Genomic DNA, 22,448 nt, shown 5'->3' with positions numbered 1-22,448 from the left:
ATGGAGGGGGCGTGGCCTGGCGGCGGCCGTGGCGTGCGGCGGCGGCAGCGCCATGTCGATGGAGGACCCCTTCTTCGTGGTGAAGGGGTGAGCATCGCGCCCCGAGCGCTCCGGGCCGCGGGGAGAGGGACGCACAACGGGCCGGGGACTCATCCGGGCGCGGAGGGGACTGGCAGGGTCGCCGCGCAGCTCGGGAGGCCCGCGGAGCGGGGGGCGAGCGGCGGGCGGGGGTCTGTGTGTGAGGGGGGGAAAATGGCGGCCGGGCCCCCCAGTGGTGCTGAGGCGCTGAGCGGGGGCTGTGCGGGCTGTGCGGCCCGGGCAGCGAGGCAATCGGGGAGCAGGGCTGGGGCCGGGCCGCGGCCGGGCCTCCCCGGGCTCTGTGAGGGTCCCCAGGCCTTGGGCACAGCAGGCAAAGCGGGGCTGGGGCTCGCGGCTGGAAGGCGGGGGGACAATGGGAAAGGTGGAGAGGAGCAGGGAGCAGCTGTGGGACAAACAATGGCCGTGAGAGGAAACCTGCAGAGAACGCAGGGAAATACCAGCTAAAGGTGGCCAAAGGAAAATTGTCATTAATAGGGTGGAAGGAGCTCTGTTGGAGAGGGTCCAGTGGAGGCCACAAAGATGATCTGGGGTCTGGAGCATCTCTGGTGGGGAGAGACTGGAGGAGCTGGGCCTGTTTAGTCCAGAGAAGACAGAGGAGATGTCATCAGTCCATATAAATACCTCTAAGGGTGTCAGGAGGATGGTGCCAGACCCTTTGCAGCAACAGGCCATAAACTAAAACACAAAAAGTTCCACCTCAAGGTGAGGAAGAACTTTACAGTGCGGGTGGCAGAGCGCTGGAAAAGGCTTCCTAGGGAGGTCATGGAGTTTGCTGGAGACACTGCAAACCTGTGTGGAGGTGTCCCTGTGTCCCCTGCTCCAGGTGACAGTGCCTTGACAGGGGCTTTGGCCTGGCTGATCCACAGACGTCCCTTCCGAGCCCAGCAATTCTGTGATTCTGTGAAAACAGCTCCATCACTAACCACTGCCCTCGGGCCACCTTCAGCTTGTGCTGGGGGCTGGTCTTCTGCCCCTTGTCACAGCAGAACAGCCCTGAGGGGCAGCACAGGGGCTCCTGGTGGGGTGTTTGAGAACAAAAGGGTGGGAAGGGAAACTGATGCAGCCAGGGAAAGTGAATCCCATTACCAGGTTGAACTAAGAGGAAAGTGTAGGAGCTGCCATGGGTGGGGAGCAAACGTCTGTCCTGTCAACCTTTCCAGAGATGTTCCTGCAGCGTGCGGGGAAGGGCAGGGAGGGGAAAGGGGACGTGCTGCCGCTCCCACAGTTAATTATTACCTGCAGGTCGGAGGGGCTGCTGCTGGTGGAGCCACCAGAACTGCTCCTGGTTTGCTTTCTGGGTGTCTGTAGCTCCTCCCATCAGAGGACACCCAGCCCTGCTTTACGTTCTTGCTGCTGGGGACTTCCACAAGTGTGGAAAAACAAAAACAAAACCAACAACCAAACAAAACCAAAACTTGTGCTGGCAAGTAGAGGAGGGAATGAAGTTTCCCAGATGCTCAGTGCAGGCTGCTGGCTTTAGGGCACTCAGAGTGGCAGAGCAGTAGGAGGGACATACATCAGAGTGCTGAGAAACTGCAGCTTAGACAGCAACTGGAGAACTTCAGGCCCTGGTGGGACTTAGAGAGCTGCAGTCCTGGCAGGACAGAACAGTTCATCTGCCCTGGGCCTCCCCTGCTTTCCTTCACTGGGGTGAAACCTCTGACTGCTGTGTGCAAGCTCATGGTGGACACCAGCACAGTCTGATCTCGTGTCCCTTCCCATTCCAGCTCCCTGTGAACCTGGGGGAGCAGTTCACAGCTCGAGAGCACAGAGTTTGTAAATGCAGATAGCCACACTGAGAGTCTGTGACCCAAATTTACAAACCTGCTTGCCCCAAAGCAGAGCTGTCAGCAGTGCCTTCCCCTGCTGTGAATGCACCCGTCTCCAAAAGAGCTTAGAGCAGCAGAAAAAACTTGTGCTTCCTAAGCCACCATAGTAGGCCTGTGTGTTTTTTTAAATGCTGAATTAAAATAAACAGTTCTGCACTCCACAATCTGCCTGGCTGTGGTGTGGGGACAGTTCCTGTAACTCTGTGTGTATCTGTAAGATACCTCAGGGTATCTTACATGGGTAGTTCAGAGCCTTGAGAGGAAAATCTTTGAGAAGAATGCAAAGTGTGGATTGCCAAAGAGCTGCCTCGTTCAGACCCTCTGCCCTGGCTTGCCTGGGTGACACTCAGCATCTTCCCCTGGAGAAATAGGTCCCTTCATGAATAACCTCATGCTGCAGTGAGATGCAGGGCAGATCCTTATTTTACAAAATGAACACAAAGTTGTTGGAAGGAGAGATGTTTGGGAGGAAGCTGTGGCATCCCTGCTCAGCTGGACACGGGGCTGTCCCAGTGTCACTGCTGCAGGGCAGCTGGGGGTAATTCTGGGCTTCTCTTGGCTCTCCTGGCTGCAGGGAGGTGCAGAAAGCTGTGAACACTGCCCAGGGGCTCTTCCAGAGGTGGACAGAGCTCTTGCAAGATCCCTCCATCGCCACAAGAGAAGAAATCGACTGGACCACTAATGAGCTCAGGAACAACCTGCGGAGCATCGAGTGGGACCTGGAAGACCTGGATGAAACCATTAATATCCTTTTTGTTGCAGTTCTCAGGTTGTACTAAATAGCCAAGTCCCAGTGCTTGTCTCTTTGCAAAAATCAGGACTGCTTGGGATTGAATTTTGCATTCACATCGACTTTTCTCAAATTGCAAATGAGAAATTAAGTCAAGGATTTTCCTTTTGCCTTTTTGCAAAGTATATTCTAAGGGGCTGTGTTCTAGAAAGCCTATTGTGTTGTGTGCATCTGGATTTCTGCAGGGTCAGTTCATTCTCTAGGCTGCCTTCCAGAAATACTCCTTTTCCCTTGTGTTCCTCTGAGTGCTCCTGAAAACTCTGCACAGCACCCCAGAACCAAAAAAACCCATGGAAAAGAGAAACCTTGTGTGTGTGCTTGAGCTGCACAGCGCATTCCTGCCGTGTCTCCTGTTCCATCTTTGCTACTCACATTTTGGGAGCAGGCACACCACAGTGGCCCCTTGGCACCCTTTGTGTGTCCGTGTGTGTGCCCAGCCCTGCTTCTGGGGGCTCCTTGACTCGGTGCCCAGGCATCGTGGAGGCAAACCCACGGAAATTCAACCTCGATGCCACGGAGCTGGGGATCCGCAAAGCCTTCATCACCAGCACGCGCCAGGTGGTCAGGGTAAGGAGCCTGCCTTGGGCTCAGGGCCTGGGGGGAGTTGGGGCTAAAAAAGGAAATCTGTGGTGGAATGGAGAGCAGAGAATAAAGCTGCTGCTTGCTGAGTCTCAGGCTTCCTCCTCTTCCCCGTGCGTTCCCTCCTGGAGCTGCCCAGAAGGGTTTGGGGGTGCAGGTGCCCCGTGGAATTCCCTCCTTTTGTGCTGCTGACCCTTGAAGGCTTCACAGTGCTCTGGGAGCCTGTGGTAGCAGGAGGAAGAGTGAAGACCCAGCTGCAATGTGCAAACTCTGCAACTTCAGAGCTGAGGGAAATCTCGACAGTCCTGACCATTTGTAGCACTGGTTTTCAGCAACAGGGAGACTGGCAGGTGTTTAAAGCCTGCTGTTATTGACATGGTGACTTCAACTTCCTACCCCTGCAAAATAGTCCAAACAACCACTGGATTTATTTTTAACTTGAGGAAGATTTTTTTTTTAGTTTAGGCTTACACTTGAGAAGCCAAAAGGGGATTTTAACAACTTGGTGGTAACAAATAGAGAAGAAACATCTTTCCAAAGCCTGGTAACAAGCTGCTAGTTGGAAGTTTTCTGTTTATTAATAGCTACACTGAGTTTCTGCTGTCCCTCATGACTCTGATGTTCCTGCTCCACAGAACGCACTGGTGTGGCTGGCAGCAAGCCTGTTACCCTACCTGCAGTCCTGTGCTCTGGATGCAGTTCCTAAGGCTTGCTGCCTGGGAACTGATCCCTAAACCACACTGGCCCCAGGTAGCAAGCACATGTGTTACTGCCTTGCCCTCAGTGTAGTCCACTCCCTAATGGGCAGGATCAGGGAAGCCTCTTCTCCTGGCTGAAAAATGCTGGCTAATGGCTTTTGCAGCAGTGTCTCCCACTGGGAAATGAAATTTATAAGTGGCTCTGTGCAGCTGGCTTCCAGTTTCCACGGGGGAAATTTGTGATGTGCTACAGCCAGTGAGAATTAACCAAGTGGGATGTGGTGGTGCTCTTTAGTGATGTGTTGCACATCTCTGAACAGTAAAACACATCTGAACCCTCTGCTGGTGGATCAGCCTCTGCCAGATGATGTTGGCTACTTGCTAATTTATGCAAACCAGGTTATGTTACATTGTGCTGGGGAGCCTTCTGTGGTTAGTGACCTCCTGCAGGAACTCCAGCAAAAATTAATTGGTAGGAGAGAACACTGACCCAGTCAGAGAGGATGGCCACAGGACAGCAAATCTACCTTCTACTATGGAATATAAAACCAGATGCAGTTGGGAATAAAGCACAGGAGGTTACAGGCTTCAAGGCACTGACAAACACTTCCTTACATTCTGTCAGCAGGAACATTCATTTATTTTACAGATCAACATGGTTCTGGTTGTAGTGGAGAAAAATGAGTAGTAAACGAGGAATATTTTCAAAATATCCCAATGCTGTTGATTCCAGTATTAGTATAATAATGAAACTTTCTACAGTATGTTTCTAGACTCTTCAAAAGTGTGGGTTTTCAAAGAAAATCTCTCTTCCCTCTTTCCCCCATGTAGAAGCCTTGCCTGGGTATAAACAGCCCTGTAGCACCCTGAATTTGCCTGTCACCTCAAATCCAACGCTCACATGCTCCTTTTTTTTGTTGAATGAACAGGACATGAAGGATCAGATGTCAAACTCTTCCATGCAAGCGCTGGCTGAAAGGAAAAACAGGCAGGTGAGCATGAGAATGGGCAATTTATTTCTGCTACAATGTCTGTCCTGTGTGGAGTCCCTCCCCTTACAAGCCCTGGGTGTGGGCAGGGGCTCCCACGCTGCAGCCAGGCTGGGTTTGAGCTGTGTCCATTTGGCTGCCCTGGGAGAGCTGGTTCTCACAGGCTGCCAGCCTCTGCCAAGCCTCTCTCAGAGCTGTAAGTCAGCACTCACCATCTGGCTCTGTCTTCAGAGCTGCTTGTTTACAACTGTCAGCATTGCACCATCCCATGGAAAGGGAAATCTCCCTCCTCCTCCTCCTCCCTGGGGGAAAGCAGCTCAGAATCCATGTCAATGAATGTAATCCTGCACTCTGCTGGATTTAGGAGCCAAGATGGTGCAATATCCTTTCATGCAGCTGCTTCTGGTAATAGCCCTGTAAGAAGATGGAAGGAGCTCCAGGAGTCTGGTGTTGTCTGCATTTGTAATCTAAGGAATAGAAATAGATGCAGCTTGTGCTGCTTCCTGGCTGATGGAGAGGCTGTAAGGAGATACTGGAGCTGACTTCCAAACCCACTCCAGTAAAAGCTGATGTGTGCCTCATACAGTTAATTGTCTGTACTGCATCAGCCTTACCACACGTGGCAAAAACAACAAACTGAGAAGCACAGAACTCATTCCTGAGCTTGTCACTGGGTTAATTAATGTGCTTGGCAAACACTCCCAGCAACAAAGTCCCTGACACCCTTACTTAAACAAGTCTGTAGCTTTCCCTCTGATTTCCTGCTTTCCTTTGCATGAGGTTCCTGATAGCTGCAGGAGACCATATGGCCCAGCTCATGCAGTGACATCTGGTCAGGAAGGCTGACTTCCCCTTGCTGCCTTCCTCTCCCTTCCCAGCCCCTCACCTTCACTCCAGACTGCAAGGCTTCTTGCTGGGCTTTGTGTCTGAGGGGCTGGCTAGCAGTGACCTGACCCTCACAGCCCAGGCTGGCAAACAGGCTCTTTCTGTTGAAGCTGCAGGCAAAGCTAGTGCACTAAATAAAATATTAAATAAAAAGGAGCTGCCCTTCCCACAGACTGGAGTGACCAGGAGCTTGCTCAGTGTCTTGGGGGCAGAAAAAACCAGATGTCCTGCTGGCTTCCTGCATGGTCAGTCTGTCAGCTTTCCTCACCCCTCCTTGAACCTTGTCAGTCAGATGAACCATAGACACTGTCTGGTTTTCAGCCTGACAGAGCACCCTGGTCATTCTGTTTCTGTTCTTCACAAATACTCATCCTGCCCACAACCAGGAGCTGCACGATGGTCTCATTACGAGTCAGCCTGGAGGGCAGAGTCCCTAACCCTTCCCTAGTGCTGCAGGGTCCTCACATGCAGCTTGTGTTCATTCTCCAGCATCTGTAGCTTGGGTTATTCCCCTTTCAGGGACCAGACATATTTGGCTGGAAAGCCCCATCTCTGCAGGCTTTGCAGAGCTTATCTCTTGCAGGTGGCAAGAGTAACTTTGTATGCTGGCAGCTCCAGAGCCTGCTGGAGAGATAGGCAGCCTGGATCATAGAACATAAGCATACAGCACTGCTCTGGTTATAGATTGCATTATTTTACTGTCAGCTCAACTGGTTAAGTACTTCATCCAGACCCTCTTAAGCCCCTGTCATTAGCAGCAGAGTGCTCAGATGGAGCTGTACATGTGTTAACACAATATACCCAGACACTTGCCAGCTCACATGTCCTAGCACACGGTGCTGCCTCCTGAGCAGGCCTCTGCCAGCCCTTTGTGCTGTGCAGGCCTCGTGCACACACTGTCAGTCAGCCACACTCCAGCTCTGCTGCTGCTGGAGAGGCATCTCTGCAATCCCAGGCTGCAGAGACTTCCCAGGCTGGCATTTTGGCTCTGTGTTGGTTTAGTTCCTGACAGCACTTTGGCTGAGTAGCAGCAGAGCAGGAGGAAGGGGATGCTGTGTGCCTGTGTACACGAGTGCTGCCTTGTCTGCCTTCCCAGCTCACCCTGTAGATGGGCTGTGAGCAGACACAAGAGTGTTGCTAAGAGCTCTCTGCATCTGTTCAGGCACTCCTGGGAGAGAGTGGGAGTCAGAGTTGGAGCTCTGGACCTGACAAATACAGCCGTCTGGACCGGGAGCTGCAATTAGCCAATTCACATTTCATCGAGGAGCAGCAAGCTCAACAACAGGTAAGGCAGCTGGCATCACACACTAAATAGCTTTGCTTGCCAAATGGGTGCCAGGGGGGCTGGTCTGGCTCCAGGAGCCTGACAGTTCTCCTCTTTGCTTGTGGCATGTGTCTGTGCCTGCATTTCCTGTGCAGCACAGCTTTGGGTGATCTGGGCACAAGGTTTTTAACCCTGGAGCCGTGGGGCTTCTGCTGGGTTTAGGAGGCAGTTGGCACAATCTGGAAGATGTAGCACACTAGGATGTAATAGTGCAGAGATTGCTGAAATCCTTGGAAGAGTAGAAACACTGCAAAAAGAAAAAGGGCCCGTTTGTCTTATGCAACTTCCCCTGGTTAAAAAATGTTTGGTGGTGTTTGTGTGCATCCCCCATCAGAACAGGCTGGGAGCAGGAGCACGCGCCTGCTTCCTTTTCCTGCCTTTGTCACTGTGAGATTAGTGAGAAAGGCTGTGTGAGGCCTTGGGAGAACCCCTGGTGAGGCACTTCCCAGCTGCACTTCCCACCTGACAGGGGAGTGTGCCTGGAGAACTGCAGGGCCTTGACACAGGCAGTGACTCGGAGGTGGCAAACTCTGCTGAAGCTCCTGAGCCCTGCTGCCTCCTCGGCTTCCAGACACGTTTTACCTACTGACTGCAGGGGGATAAACAGCTTCAGAAATAGGTAACTAGGGTAAGGCTAATCCTTAGCGTGACTGTGCCCTGAAAATGACTTGAAACAGCAGCAGACTTATTCCTTTGGCACATTCAGAGCCAGGCTGGCTATTTTTAGCTGTAGAAGCTGCAACAGCTTTCTGCTTGCATTAACCCTGTGTTAGCTGTGGCACATTCCAGGTGGTGTTTCCCAGGCACAGCATCAGGGTGCCTCCCTGGCCTGCTCACCTTGCCAAGGTTTTGATGAGCAGCCCTTGGAGCTTTCCAAAGTCACTTTAGCTGTGCATACAGCATGGATGAGCTGAGGCTGGATTTGCAGGGATGTCTGGAGGCTGCAGCCTGCTGTGCCATGGGGATGCCATGCCATGGAGACTTTCCCCTGGTTGTCTCCTCTCCAGCATTTCTTAGGAATGCAGCCCTCATTCCTGGTGGCTTAGGTCTGAGCCCAGGCCTCACAGCTGATGTTGGCCGAGCAGCAAGTGCCAGTCCACTGGATGGGCTGGCTCCAAGGCAGCTGCAGGCAGCAGATCTGTAATTGCCCATTTCTCTTCTCTCTGGCCCCAGCTGATTGTGGAGCAGCAGGATGAGCAGTTGGAGCTGGTCTCTGGCAGCATCGGCGTGCTGAAGAACATGTCCCAGCGCATTGGCGGGGAGCTGGAAGAGCAGGCAGTGTAAGTGTGAGACATGGTGGCAAAAACCTGGCACAGGGCTGGCTGCAGCATGGCTGGATGTCCTCACACACCTATCCCTGCCTCTGCTAGAGCCTGGAATTCACTGGTCCCTCAGGCAGCCTGTGGAAGGCATTTTGTACTGCAATCCCCAAGGATCGAACTGCAACCTCCTTCCTTTAGAAGGCTGCATCTAGGGCAGGCTTAACTGCCACGTTACCTTTCCTCCTCTCCTTTTCACATGGCTCCCCCTCAGGCAGCCAGCAGATAAGGGAGGGAGGTGCTGTGCAATGCAGATGCTGCCCACTTCTCCACTCTGCAGGGTTTTGTGCTGCCCCTGGACAGCTGCTGGGGCCAGGAGCTCTCAGCTGTGCCCTGAAACAGCACAGAGCTGCTCTTCATCACTGAAGTTAAAAATAACCCTCACCCACGCAAAGGGTTAAAGGGCAGCTCACCAAGTCATTTTGCATCCATCCATTTACATATAAATTAGATTTCTTGCCCAGTTCTTGTCCTTTGCAAACAAGTTCCCAGTTGTGCAGGCTAACAGCTATGTTTCCAGAAAAGCTTGAAGGGTTCATGCCTAAAACCCCTCCTTGTTTGGCTGGTAGGAGTCTGGAGGGCCATGTCCCTTGTGAAGTGATTTCATCTTGGATGGAGAGGAGGAACTTCCAACCTCTCTCCCGTGTGAAGTTGTGCAGCATGAGAATCCTCTGCTCTCACAGAGGAGATTGGGGTGGTGTGTCTGTTTCTAGATCATCACACAAGCCATCAATGCTTGCAAGGTTAGCTCATAACTACCACAGTGAGGTTTTCCCCACTGAATGAAGGTTTAACAAGTGCCCTGGCACTCCAAATGAAGGAGTCTGTCCTTTTAAATGCATTAAGCTTTAAAGTCCCACTGGCTGGAGACAATTGGATTAGTACCTTGACTCTGGATGTGCGCTGGCATTGACAATGCACAGATTCAGGAAGGCTTTCAGATTCATTACAGTCACTGTGTGGAGGAAGTAAAAGGGTAACTTCCATGCAGAGCTTGAAAAGCACCTTAAAAACGACTGCAGATCTCATTCCCACTTGATACATGACTGAAACAAGATTTCAGTTTAAACTGCAAGCCCTGAACAAGAAAAGGGATTTAAAGTCCAAGCTGACACGTAGATGCTAATCACAGATTATAAATGAGACTTTCCTTTTGTAAGGAGGAAGCCCCTCCCATAGTCCTCACCTTGCAGATGTGTGTAGAGTTCAGCCACAAACACCCAGGGGAGGCTCAGTCTGGCAGGAATCCCGAGTTACCTCCCACCAAAGCAGAGCTGCAGCTTTTTCCCCCTCCCTCGGGTGCTTCCAGGAGAGGAAGCCACATTCATTTTGTCTGCCAAGGTGTGATACTCTGCTCCCATCAGTGATTGGATCCATGTGTGTGAGCGTGGTGCAGACTCCCCAGGGGATGTGCCACGTGCTGAGCAGTGCCCTGTTCCTGTGTCCCCAGGATGCTGGATGACTTCTCCCACGAGCTGGACAGCACTCAGTCGCGCCTTGATAACGTCATGAAGAAGCTGGCCAAAGTGTCTCACATGACGAGTGGTAGGTCCTGGGAAGTGGGATCCAGTCCTTGAAAGGGACAGACAAACCCTTGGATCTTCAGGCTGGGACACTGTGCTCCCACCCAGCCAGCCAGCCAGCCAAGGGGAGGGAGCAGCTCTCAGTTCTGCAAAGAAGGGGAAGGTTTCCAAGCCCGGCAGCTGCTCCTGCCCAGACACTGCTCTGCTGCCTGTCCCCTCCCTTTGTTTTATTTACAGATGCCTTTCTATTTATGTTGCTACTGCTGGGAAAATCCCCCTCTAGCTGCTGGGAGGGGAAGCTCTGCAGCCTCCTGCTCTGTTGCACTTCCCTGGGCTGCCTGTGGAACAAAAGCTGTCAAGGTGCCATTAAACACCGACCACCAGCACCAGAATGCCTGCAGCAGTCCCCTTCCCAAATCCCACCTGCCCTGGGGCTGCTGGTGCCTGCAGGCTGCTGTGGGTCACATCTCTCTCAGCTGGTAGAGGAAAAAGCTGAATTCTGTGCAGAACCCACAGAAAAGTCCTTATAAGGCTGTGCCTGAAGCCAGAGCAAACAGGAAGCCTGGCCTGGCTGCCGGGAAGTCCCGGCTGTGGCTGCCTCTGAGCCTGGCCCCGTGCCCAGCCGGCACCTCCTCCAGCACCCCTCTCCCCTGGCTGCTCAGGGCCTTGGGAAAGCAGCAGCCTGTCAGGAGGAAAAGCATTCCTGCTCTGCAGGATTAGGCTGTCCGAGGGATTTATGAGGTGGTGGGAATACAGCCCCAGAGAGACCACTTGGAGTGCTGACAGTGCACTTTGGGTCAGCAGCAGCACAAACACGGGTGAACCCTGTGTCTCTGCTCTTTCCTCTGGGAAAACCCATGGGTCTCTGCAGAGTGTTTCTGAGTGTTGTGAAAGAGCTGGAATTTCTGCTGGAATCACCTATTCCAGGGCAAGCAGGAGGGCTCTTTCTGGGGCAGCTGCTGTGCCTAGGAGTTGAGGGGGTGCCAGCAGCCCTGTCCCCACTGCTGCACCATCATCTCACGGGGCAGACAGCAGCTCTCAGAGGTGATGAGCCAGTGAGGTGCAAAGATGTCCAGGGAAACCTGATTCCTGGCCCTGTCCTAAGGGAAGCCACCACAATCTCTTCCTGGCAGAGCTCCTCAGGGCAGCTTTCACCGGATGCCTTCTTGTTCCTCTGGCAAACAGATTGCTCCATGAATGAACAGCAAACACAGCAGCTCTCTGCATGTTCCTCCCAATTGCTTTTGAGCCAGCTTTTCCAAGCTGTCTGAACTTGGTTGGGAAGAAGCCTCAGAATTCCCACAGCTGTTCCTAAACCCCAGTGTATCCTGGAGGAGAAAGGCTGTGGTGCTGTATACTGCAGTGAGGCATTCCCCTGCAGGAACTCTTGTTTTGTCTTTTTGTAGCTTAAGCTTGAATTTGGTTCCTAGCAGAACCAAATTTTCCTTCTCCACTAAAGCAGGAAGACTGATTCTTCCTTTTCTTTCCAGATCGACGGCAGTGGTGTGCAATTGTTGTCCTCTTCGTCATCTTGCTAGTGGTGCTCATCCTGTTTTTCGTCCTGTGATGACAAAAACTGAACTTCCTGGGACGCCCCCTGCCCGCCCCCTCGCCCCGGCAGCGCGGGGAAATGAAACTCTGCCCATTTCCGTCCGCCCACAGAGATCCCCGGCAGGAACACCCGCAGCCAGCTCTCAGCATCCTCCTCCAAGGACTGTGGCATCTCCCCTGGCCCCGGGGAGAGGGGGTGGAGCGCTGGGGCTGCCTCCGCGCCTGCTGCGGTGCCCCCTGGGCCTGGGCTCCGGCTCTGCATCCCTGGAGCTGCAGGGGGCCCTGACCCACCCGCTGCAGGTAGGAGCCGGTGGACACAGAGCAGCGAGCCCTGGGGAGGATGGGACGGGGGAGGAGTGACTGAATTCACTGAGCATTACAAACTGCGCTGCCAGTGCCAGCCTCAAGCATTACTGGGAAGGGTGAAACCCCCCCAAGCCACAGCAAGGGAGGGGAGCCCTGGCCCTGCTCCCCGTGCCCATCCCTGCCTCCTGTGGGCGGGCTCTGTAGCACCAATTCACTGCCGAGAGAGCTCGGTGAGTCCTGGCAGAGCTTCCCTGCCCGCTCCCTGGGCAGAGGGCAGAGCTGTAGGGTCTCATGTCCTGCCATCGGCCACCCAGGCCCCGTCAGACACCCCAGAGCCTCCAACACGGGGTGCTGCACACCGAGCGCTGGCAATCAGCTGTGAGCCACAGAGGGAGAGTCTTGAAGCTTTTAAACTTGCCTCCCTCCTTATACAGGCCTCTAAAGCTCATTGACTGATGCTTTCTTTGCCCTTGTATAACTGAGTCACTGCTTCTGTTTAACAGCTGCTTCCCTTTGGCAAGTGATTTGCCAAGTCTAAAATAACTTATTTTTTTTAAGAAAAAAAAAAACTTTAAAGATTTTTTTGATGACCATTAGAGCCACGTTCTCTCTGCGGGTGCACAACACACATGATCAGAGGAACAGGGCTCAGTGATGTATTTTAAGTGTACATGAACTTGTAAATAGGATGTCTTAATTTTTCCCAACCGCTATTTTTTGGACACCTCTGTTGTAAGCAACCAAAAGGCAGGAGATTCAAAGCTAGATCATGTTTCCATATTCCTCCCCAGTCCTTTTGTTACCTCCCAGTTGTTTGTCACTCCAGTTGTCTCAGCAAGGTCGGATTCCCTACAGGGAATGTGGAGTAGCCAGGTGGGCAATACCAAAAATGTGAAGAAAGCTCACCTGGGCAGTATCAGTGCAGAGGAACAGGCAGAGGGACCGTGCTGCAAGCACCAATTGTGGGATGGGGGAAAGCAAAAACGGTTTCTTACTCCAGTCTGCTCCCATATTTTAAGTTGCAAACATGAAAAGACTCAGCACAGCCTGGCTTATGGCTCCCAGATGGGGCTGGGGGAGGAAGTTAATTGGCACTGACGCAAAGACTTCTGCTGAAATTGCAAATCACCCCCAAAATCATCCACCCCCCGCCTTAGAATCTTGCCACCGGACGGCTTTACCTCCGGAACTGAACACTCCTCCCCCTCCCGGCTTGGCGGCTCCTTCCGAGGTCTGCGGGCCCCCCTGTCCCTCCGGCAGGCTATGGATGCACAGCCGGCGGCTCGGTGCCTTCCGCAGCCGGGCGGGGCCGCACGGAGCCTCCTGCCCGCCCTCCCGGCTGCTCGTCAGTAACGCACACGTGGTGCCTCGGCGCCCACCCGCACTCACGAGTCGAGTGGCTCCTTATCCTTGCAGAGCATCCCTGCCGGGCATAGGTGCTGTCTGCTTTCCCAGGCTGGCTGTAGCAGCGTCTGTGCCACTCACTCGGTGGGGCTGTAGCTCTCCAGGAGCAGGTTGCCAGGAGCACGGGTCTGGGCAGGGAGCAGGGCTCGCTGCTGGCTGCTGTTTGCACACCTCTGATCCCCGTGTTCCTTCCAGCGTGTTTGTGCATCCTTCGGGAATGACTCCCGTGTAGGAGCGCTCCTTTGGTAGTCCAGGGGGTCGCCCCGCTGCTGGCATCACCACAAGCCACCCGAGTGTCTCTGGTCCCTTTCCCTGTGTACATTTGCTTTTCTGTCGCTGGTGGTGCCCTTCCCTTGAACACTAAATAAAGGTGCAGCAGCGTGGATCTCCGCTCTTCCTTACCTGACTCTTGCTCACTCCTGGGACAAAGTCGGGGTTTCCTGGCACCAGGGAGTGGGAAAAGCTCTCCCCCCAGCATTTGCCAGGCATCACCATCCTGGGTTTTGAGGCATAAGCAGCATCTGCAATTTCTGGGGTCACCTCAGCATTGTGGGCAGCTGTGCCCAGATGTGGGGTTGCTGCAGACAGCTGTGCCCAGATGTGGGGCACCACCGTGCAGAGGGCAGCCATTGCTGCTGGAGACACTCCAGGATGTGTTTTCCTTCCAGGGCTGGAGAAAAGAACCCCTCAAAATCCCCAAGGAGCCCTGCAGGTGGCTGAGCCTCCTCACCTGCCTGCCCAGGGCCCCCCAGCACCACAGCATGGTCAGGAGGTGGCTGGTGGAGCAGCAGGGCCATGGAAAAAAACAAGTAGCAAAGGCCACAAGCACCACCCCAGCCCCTCCATGCCACAAGCCAAGGGCACTGCTTTGTTATTGCAGAGATGTATTTTTGAGTTTCAGTTTGCAATAATTTAAAAGAACCTCACCAGCCCTCCAGCACAAGGTGGCAGTGCTGGCAGGAAGCCCTCTGTCTCCTGGGGTCACAGAGATGGGGTGTCCCCATGCTGGTCACCCCAGTGCCCAACAGGACAGACCCACCCAGCTCTGCTGGGGCCAGGCTGTCCCCTGTCCCCCACACCTGGGCAGCTCCTGGAGACTCTGGGATGTCCTTGCTCCCACACTCTCTCCCAGGGGGACTGCAGTGGAGCCGGGCATGTCCTGGCACTGCGAGGCAGCTTGGTCCATGCCATTCTGCAGCATCCTGGGACATCAGCGGGACATCAGGATCCTCCTCTTGTCACTGGGACATGCTCCTCCTCTGGCCGGGCTCGGCAGGAGGCGGTGGCGGGGCTAGCGCGGCGCGGGGCGGTGCCGCAGCACTCGCAGGGACAGGCTGTCAGCGCTCAGCAGCAGCTCCTGGAGCTGGGCCAGCCCCAGCCCCGAGACGGCCGCGCCGTTCACCTGCAGGATCTCGTCCCCCACGGCCAGGAGCCCCGCGTAGAGCTTGGCCGTGCCAGCATCCGCCATCTCCTGCACGTAGACACCTGTGGAGGGAACAGGGATGGGTGAGAGCCCAGGGGCTGCACAGAAACAAACCTGTGATAAACAGCCTTTGGTGAGGGCTGTGTGCCCCAAGCCAAGCACTGACGAACACATAGGATTGATTGTGTGATGGCAGTGTCCCCCTCCTGCATCACCTCTGCAGCAATGGAGCAACCCCCTGCACCCGTGCCCAGCTCACCCCTGGGGTGGGACGAGAGCCACCATGGAGGGATCAGAGTGCCAAGCTTTGGGATATCCCACAGTACCTGTGTCGGGCCGGCCGTGCCCGGAGGTGACGGAGAAGCCGAAGGCGCCGTGGGGCGGTCGCTGCAGCTCCAGCTGGCTGGTGCCATCGGGGAACACCTGCACCACGCGCCCCACCGCGCGCAGCTGCCCGGGCGCCCCGATGTCCTCCACACTCAGCGAGCGCTGCGGCCCCAAGCCCCCCTTCCTGTGGGGAGAGGGGACAAGGGAAGCTGCTGCAGCCCCTGGTGGCACTGAGCCACCACAGCATCCCAGAACAGCGTCCTGGGCACTGCAGGGATGTGCCAGGCCCCGTCCTACCTGTCAGCCGTGGTCTGGGGCAGGAGGTAGGCACTGGCACGAGGTGTCTTCCCCAGTTGGGGATGCAGGCTCTGGATAGAGGCAGCTTTTTGGGGCTGGCAGAAGGGTGACACCTGGGGAGAAACAGCTGGCTGAGATGGGGACAAACATGGTGCAGCATCGCAGTGCTTCACCCACTGTGAAGGGACAGACAGCATGTGCCGAGAGAGTGGAGGAGGAGGAGTGGAGGAACTGGGACATCCCACCCCCTGGAGCACTCCCCAGCTCACTGCTGAGGGGGGCTGAGCATATCTGCTCTTCCACTACCACGCCTCTCTCCCTCCTTCCCCCTTCCACTTCTCACTTGGCTCTGGGCTTTTTAAACACAGCAAGTTTGGGGTGGCTCATCCCCCCGTGCCCCCTCCAGGACCACCTGAGCCACAAATCCACACTCAGGCACACTTCATCCCAGCCCAGCATCCTTTCCCTTGTGTCTCCCCATGGCACCCCCGCATGTCCATGCTCACCAGCTGCAGGGACTGCAGGGACGGTGACTTCTTGACGCCGGGGCTGCCCTGCGGGGAGCCGCCGGGGGCCGGCAGCTGCTCCATGCTGTAGCAGCGGAAGCGGCCCAGGCGCTGCTTGGTGCTCTGGCTCAGGCTGCACAGGAGCTTCTTCAACCCCGACGCCGAAGCGCTGCTGCCCTTGCGGCTCACTGGCCGGCCCGGCTCCCTGCGGGCAGGAGGAGAGGTGGGGCCGGTCACACACCGAGCGAGCGTCTGCAGGACCTGCAGCTGCCTCCGGGCTGGGGCTGCATCCTGCACCCGCCCTGGCAGCCTCGAGAGCTGCAGCACGCTGAGATCGGGGTGCACAGTAAGATTGGGGTGCACAGTAAGATCGGGGTGCACACTGAGATCGGGGGCAGCCTCCTCCCCGCAGCAGTGCCCCAGCACACACAAGTTTGTCACTACTCAAAGTGACCCGAAGGGCTCCCTCCCTGTTTTCTCCATTATTTCAGGGGTTTAGCACATCTCAGAAGTCCCCTGCTCTGCCCCAAGGGATCACATCCTGCCAACGGGCTCGGAGGAACTCTCCTGCCAGGCTGAGACACACAGTGCCAGGCACAGGGCTGGCGGGACCACACCCGGAAAGCCCCAAGGCAGCAGATTTTCCTCACCCAACACCAGTGAAACACCTCTGTCCCATCTGCTCTAACATCCCTGGCAGAACCAGATGTGGGGAAACGCAGCTCCCCCAAACGCACAGCAACACACGGGCACATTGTAATCCCCACACTGTGGTTTCTGGGAGGTTTTTGGAGCCAGGGAGCTCAACCCAGCAGTGCCCAGGAGGGATGCTCAGGGCTGCCTGGTTTGGATGCTCAAGGCTGCCCAGTTTGGGAGCCAGGGTTGCCCGGTTTGGGATGCCATGGCTGCCTGGTGTGGGATGCCCAGGGCTGCCCGGTGTAGGATGCCAGGGCTGCCTGGTGTGGGATGCTCAGGGCTGCCCGGTGTAGGATGCCAGGGCTGCCCGTGCTCACTCACCCATGTGCCGCGCTGCCGGACGGGTGCCGCTGTGGCTGCGCTCCCGACATCCCGGCACCTTTCCCGGCAGGATCCGCAGCCTCGTGGGGCACGGCGGTGACAGGGCTGCCAGCGGGGTGTGACAGCGTCCCTGCAGCCACAGAGAGACAGTCATGCGCCTGTTTCACTGGGGACACCCCCAGCACCCCATGCGTGCGTCTCTTACCTCTGCCCGCCCCCGGGGCGTCCTGCCCGTGGGTGTTGTTGCAGTTGTTGGTGGACAAGGCACGGAGGGGGCTCCCCGGGAGCCAGCGGGGGCTGCAGGCACCGCGCCGCTCGGCCGGCCCGGCCGTGCCCCCGGGCTGCGGGGGGGCTGCGCTGCCAGCATCGGGCTCCGGGCCCCGCGCTGCTTGGCTCGGCGCCTGGCGGCTGCTGCTGGAGAACAGCGCTTTCCTGCAAGGCACCTGGGCGCAGGCCTTCTTGGTGGGAGGGGGAGCAGGGACGTGGGCACCTGGGGTGGGGGTGCTGGTCCTCAGCTGCGAGGAAGGCTCCAGGGGCTCACTGGGCTGCTGCGGGGGGCGAGCTGTGTTCCCCACTCCCTTGTTGCTGCCCCCCAGATGTCGATGGGGTTCCCCATCTTCCCGGCTGCTGGTTCTTCCCGGTGGTGGGGGGCAAACAGTGCCCTGACCCGAGTCCCCTTCCTCGGGGCCGCCGCTGGCCACACACGTTCCCTTCCTGGCCCTCGGCTCGGGCTGCGGGGCAGCGCAGGGAGTTCTGTGCCCGCGAGTGCGGGGGTCCCGGTGCCCCCGCAGGTGGGGGCTGCGGGGTCCGGCCTCCTCGCTGTCCGTCCGGCAGCCGTCGGAGGTGTCGGTGCTCTCCAGGGCCGAGTCCACCTCGTCGATGTAGGTGACATCCCCGATGTAGGTCTCCTTGATCTTCTCGGTGTGGATGCGTTGCCGGGAGGGCAGGATCCACAGCGGGGACCCTCCTGGGCCCAGAGGCCGGATTTTCGGCTCTGTCTGGGCAGCGCCCAGCCCTCTGCCATCCCCTGGGACGCTTCTTTGTGCTGCAGGGCTACTTTTGGCCAGGTCGGGGGCAGCTTGCGCGTCCGTGCCCCGGCCGGCGGCAGCACCGAGGAAGGAGCCGCAGGCGCTGCACTTGCCCCCGGCCACGAGGTCGCCCCCGCGGGCTTTGGGCTGGCCGGCGCCGTCCCCGGCTGTCTGCTGCCGGCCGGCTCGGCGCAGGCGATGGCCGAGCCCAGCGCCCGCCGCTGCCGCAGCTGCAGCCGCTCCAGGTACCGCACCTCGGCGTCCCGCGCCGACTCGTCCTCGGCGGGACGCGGGACGGGACGGTCCCCGCGGCCGCCGCGGCCGCCCACAGCTCGACTCCCCGCTGGATGAATCGCTCAGGCTCCCGCCGTCCCGCGGGGCGACGCTCGGCCGCCCGCCGGCCTCCCTGCCATGGGGACAGACAGACGGACGCCCTGCAGGCGAGCTGCTCGGCAACCCTGGGAAAGCAGGGCGGGAGGGGGAAAACCCAGTGCGAAAGGAGGAAAGTGCAAAACCCAGCGCAAAGAGGAAAGTCTGCCCGGTGCTCCCGGGCCGTGCACAGCCCTGCTCTCCTCCAGCCTGAAGCTGAAATCCGGAGGGGCTGCGGCACCTTCCTGCTGCCGGGGCTCGACCTCCATCGGCCCTTCCCTGCCCGAGGTGTGTGGTTAATCATTCCGGGAACACCACATCGCACATGACCTGGCGAGATGCCGCTGTGGTCCAGCCTCCAGCAGCGAAGACTTTTCCCTCCTACCAGTCTTCCCTCTCGCCCAGGAAAACATTCCCCATCAGCTGGGAAACGCCATCCTCCCACCATTGATATTTCCCACAAGTAACTCCCAAACACCGCGCTGTGAAGAGGTCGGGGACATCCCGGGCATGAGGCAGCGGGTCAGACCCCGGCTCCGCACGCGTGCCTGCACACATGTGCCGGCTCCAAGCCCCGTGTGGATGTGCCCCAAACCCGGCTGCAGGGCTGGGAACACCATGGGCCACTGACCTGGGCTGCGGGACGGCGCTGGGGAGCAGGAGGATGTCGTGGCTGGCGCGCAGCGGGTTCGTGCGGGCCTTCATGCGGGCGCGCTGCAGCAGCTGCTTGGCCTGCTCGTGCCGCGGGCTCAGCTCCAGCTCCTGCCCGGCCACCGAGGCCCTGCAGCCCCGCAGCGGGCAGCGGGATTAGGAAAAAATAACAGGGATTAGACGTGCTTTAACAGTGACGGCGAGCCTGCCCTGCCCGGGGAAAGCGGGGCTTGGCCGCCACTCAGGGCGGGCTGGCGGCTGTGCCGGGGATGGCCGGGCGGGCACCCCGCACCCCCGGTGCCAGGTGAGACCTTGGGGCAGGCTCAGCACCCACCCAGCTCGGGCACAGGCTCAGCACCCACCCAGCTCGGGCACAGGCTCGGCCGAGGCAGTGCTTTGTGCTTTGGGCACCCCGGAGGTGGACAGGGAAAGGGGGGAAGGCATCACTTCCCATCCCTGCCAGGAGGCAGGGAGGTTTGGGGCGGCCCCCTGACCCGATTGTCTAGCTGCCTTCCCTTCCCTCGCAGGGGTCTTTCCCCAGCCCCCTCTGAGTGCAGGGCGAGGGACCTGACAGCTCTCCCTGCTGCACCACTGCCTTCCTGGCTGGCCACGGCCCTAATCCTCCTGATTAAAATAATCAGCTCAGGCAGCCTCCCCGGGAAGCCTGGCCTTAACCTCTTCAGTGCAGCACGGTGGGCACATGCTGCCCCTCCACAGGAGGCCCAGGCCTCCCCCAGGCTTTGGCTGCCCTGCCCACAGGAGGTGCTGCATCCCTGGCTCTGCCTTGCACCCCCATCACTGATTCAGCTGCCAGAGCAGAGGCAGTGACCACAACACTGGGGGGTCTTTCCCCACTCACTGTTCTGCCCTTTGCAGCCTCCAGCCTCTCACCTGCCTATGCCACCTCCTTATTTTTAGTCCGTACCTGTAAGGTTTTCCATTAGCCCAACAAGATTAAACACTCCTGCTGCCTCGATCCTCTTAAGCACCTGGAGCAAATTTCTGTCCCATCCTCTTCCCCAGTTCCCTTCCTGCCCTGGCGTCCTGGCAGGGATGTCCTGAGCTGAGACACCAGGGGACACCCAGCTCCTGTCCCTTGTCCCACTGAAACATCGCTGGGACCCAGCCACACTCCCTCACCAGCTGCCCCACAGCCCTTGCCTGGAGCTGCTTCAAAAGGTGCATTTAAAATACAAGACTGGGGAGTGGGAAAGAGGGAAATGTCCATTTCTGCCAGGCTGGGACTGACCTACCTGCAGCCCTCAGCATCCTGCAGTGAAACCCCCGAGTCCCAGTCCCCATCGCTCGCTGGCATCTCTGAAATGCAGGAAGGACAAGGCATTAGCCTGGCTGGATGGCAGCCCCCATCCCCTTGATAGCACCCCCCATATAATCCCATCCCAACACCCTCCACAGGGCTCTCCCAGATATTTGCCTCTGGGAGATCCCAAAGGAGTGAAAGGTGGGGCAACAGCATCTGGCTGTAGGTGTGGGACTGTGGGGATGGGGACATGGGGTCATTGGGGCAGATGCCACCAAAGGACTAATTTATTTTCTTTTCTGGTGGCAGCTTGCAAAGGGACAGTGATGCCCACAGACCTGGTGCCTCCCTGAAATTTTCTTGCTCCTGCTTTCAGCAGTGAAATTCCTCACCAGGACACCAGAGGGGACTGACAGCTATCACCCATGAGCACCTCCTACATGCTGGTGCAGGGGATGGGGCAGCCCTGGGGTGTGAAGCAGCAGGGAGCTGCACCTGCAGCATGGGAGACTGGCCCTGAGGACTCCTGTCATCCCAAAGGTTTTCCCTCCTGTCATCCCAAAGGTTTTCCCTCCCTCCCACCTTCCCAAAACACCCACCGGGAGGGGCGAGGCCCAGCACCTCGTGCAGCAGCCGCCGGTTCCTCTCCACGCGCTCAGCCAGCGAGAGCCTCTCCCAGCTTCGGGGCCGCGGGCACGGAGGGACGCCCCCGCTCCCTCAGCGGGCTCCGGGCCGCTTCATCCAGGGCGGCTCTCTGCATGGAGGGAGGCGCAGTGCCAGGACCTGCTGCCCTTGTCCGGGGGGAGCTCGGGGCCGCCGGGCACATCTCCCCTGGCCGCCGGCACCCTCCAGAGCCCTGGGGTGCCGCCGCGGGCTGCGGGGCCGCTGCCAGGCTCGGGTTCGGCCCCGTCCAGCAGCCCGTCCGTCAGGTACGTGCGGAGCTGAACCCGCGGCTCCACCTCCGCCTTCCCCCGCCGGGGCCGCGGCTTCTTGGGCGAGGGGCGCTCGGGGGCAGCCGCGGGGGTCCCGGGCCGCCCGCCCCGCTTCTCCTTCAGCGCCTTCACCTTGCCCTCCAGCACGGCGTGCGGGCCGCGGGCCTCGGGCGCTCCGGCGGGGCCGGGCCGCGGCCGCCCTGCGGGGGCTGCTTGGGGGGCCGCGGCAGGCGCCGCGCCTCAGCGGGAGGGCTCCCCTCCATGGCTCCTGCGGGGGTGAAACCCAGGGAATGAGCCCTGCCCTGCCCTCGCCCGCCCACAAAGGGCATCACCGCACCTGCCCTGCGGGGTACATGCACGCAATGCCACCGGCGTGTGCCTGGAGGGGAAGGGGACAGCGAGGTGACACAGCACCAGGCCACCCATCCACACAGAGCACTGACACCATGCCAGCGTCACTGGGGAGCAGGACGAATGGGGCAGCAATGAGGGAGCAGGAGGAATGGGGCAGCAATGAGGGATGGGTGGTTCCCCATAACGGGCGGCCAGGGGCTGGGCAGCAGCGCCAGTGCCCACCCACAGTGTTCCAGGTGCCCTGGGGCACCCGGCAACAAAGCCTGGAGGGAACTGACACTTCCTGAGCTAAACCGGGCCCCCAAACCCCCGCGGAACACAAATCCCTGCCGGCGACAAGTCGCCGAAGGTGCCAGCAGCCAGAGCCAGCCCCTGCTCCGCCCCGGCCCCCGGGGCCACACGTGGCACTCGTCCTGCGCCCGCCTCTCCGGCCCGGTGGCACCGAGCAGCCGCTGCCCTCCTGCACCCCGCCGGAGCATCCCGTCCCATCCCGTCCCCGTGGTGGCCCTGGAGGAGCCTCCCCCGTGGCCGCGGTGCAGGAGCATCCCCATGGCACCCCCAGGCCCCATGGCCGCCCCGCAGCCCCTCACAGCCCCAGGCTGAGCGGGACGGGGCCACGGGCGGGATGCGAGGGCTGTCCTTACCCCCGGAGCACCATCGGGAGAGGGCTGGGAAAGAAGGAGAAAGAAAGCGGAAGAAGGGAAGGAAGCCGGGGAGGGGAAAAAAAGAAATTTAAAAAAAAAAAAAAAAACGGCCAAACCAGCAAATCCCAGCCCCTCCAGCCGAGCCCGAGCTCAGCCGCTTGGCTGGGCTGTGGGGCCGTGCTGGCCCTGCCTCCCGCCCCGGCCTCCTCCTCCTCCTCCTCTCCGCGCACTCGGCCAAAGCCGGCCCGGGACCCCTCGGGCCCCGCAGGGCCACCGCGGCCACCGCCACGCTGGGGACAGGGGCTGACTCCCTCCGCCACCCAGGGAAGGCCACAGGAGGGGA

General features: G+C 58.4%; 2 protein-coding genes across 2 annotated transcripts; one reads left to right on the top strand and one right to left on the bottom strand.

The window, feature by feature from the left end:
• On the top strand, positions 1–12,657 carry STX6 (syntaxin 6). Its single transcript, XM_030953665.1, has 8 exons — positions 1–87; positions 2,503–2,672; positions 3,191–3,285; positions 4,925–4,987; positions 7,032–7,154; positions 8,367–8,473; positions 9,963–10,057; positions 11,526–12,657. The coding sequence occupies exons 1-8, from the start codon at positions 53–55 to the stop codon at positions 11,600–11,602; spliced, it is 765 nt and encodes a 254-aa protein (XP_030809525.1). The 5' UTR covers positions 1–52; the 3' UTR covers positions 11,603–12,657.
• Positions 12,658–13,026: 369 nt separating this feature from the next.
• On the bottom strand, positions 13,027–22,117 carry KIAA1614 (KIAA1614 ortholog). Its single transcript, XM_030953663.1, is given in 15 exon segments — positions 13,027–14,781; positions 15,046–15,230; positions 15,344–15,456; positions 15,850–16,054; positions 16,867–16,996; positions 17,072–18,058; positions 18,061–18,176; positions 18,178–18,300; positions 18,895–19,044; positions 20,168–20,231; positions 20,775–20,869; positions 20,871–20,932; positions 20,934–21,274; positions 21,277–21,375; positions 22,106–22,117. Coding segments are annotated over 14 exon segments (2,859 nt in total). The 5' UTR covers positions 21,371–21,375; positions 22,106–22,117; the 3' UTR covers positions 13,027–14,587.
• Between the last annotated feature and the right edge of the window lie 331 nt (positions 22,118–22,448).

Source organism: Camarhynchus parvulus, chromosome 8 (assembly GCF_901933205.1).
Source record: "Camarhynchus parvulus chromosome 8, STF_HiC, whole genome shotgun sequence".
Classification (NCBI taxonomy): domain Eukaryota; kingdom Metazoa; phylum Chordata; class Aves; order Passeriformes; family Thraupidae; genus Camarhynchus; species Camarhynchus parvulus.
Note: the sequence above shows the minus strand (reverse complement) of the source record. Positions and strands in the feature narration are given on the sequence as shown.

Bases quoted from the DNA above. Each gene is read 5' to 3' on its own strand.
- STX6 (XM_030953665.1), top strand. From the start codon at position 53: ATGTCGATGGAGGACCCCTTCTTCGTGGTGAAGGG. The intron at 7,155-8,366 runs GTAAGGCAGCTG...CTCTGGCCCCAG, and splicing joins AGCAGCAAGCTCAACAACAG to CTGATTGTGGAGCAGCAGGA. The intron at 10,058-11,525 runs GTAGGTCCTGGG...TTTTCTTTCCAG, and splicing joins AGTGTCTCACATGACGAGTG to ATCGACGGCAGTGGTGTGCA.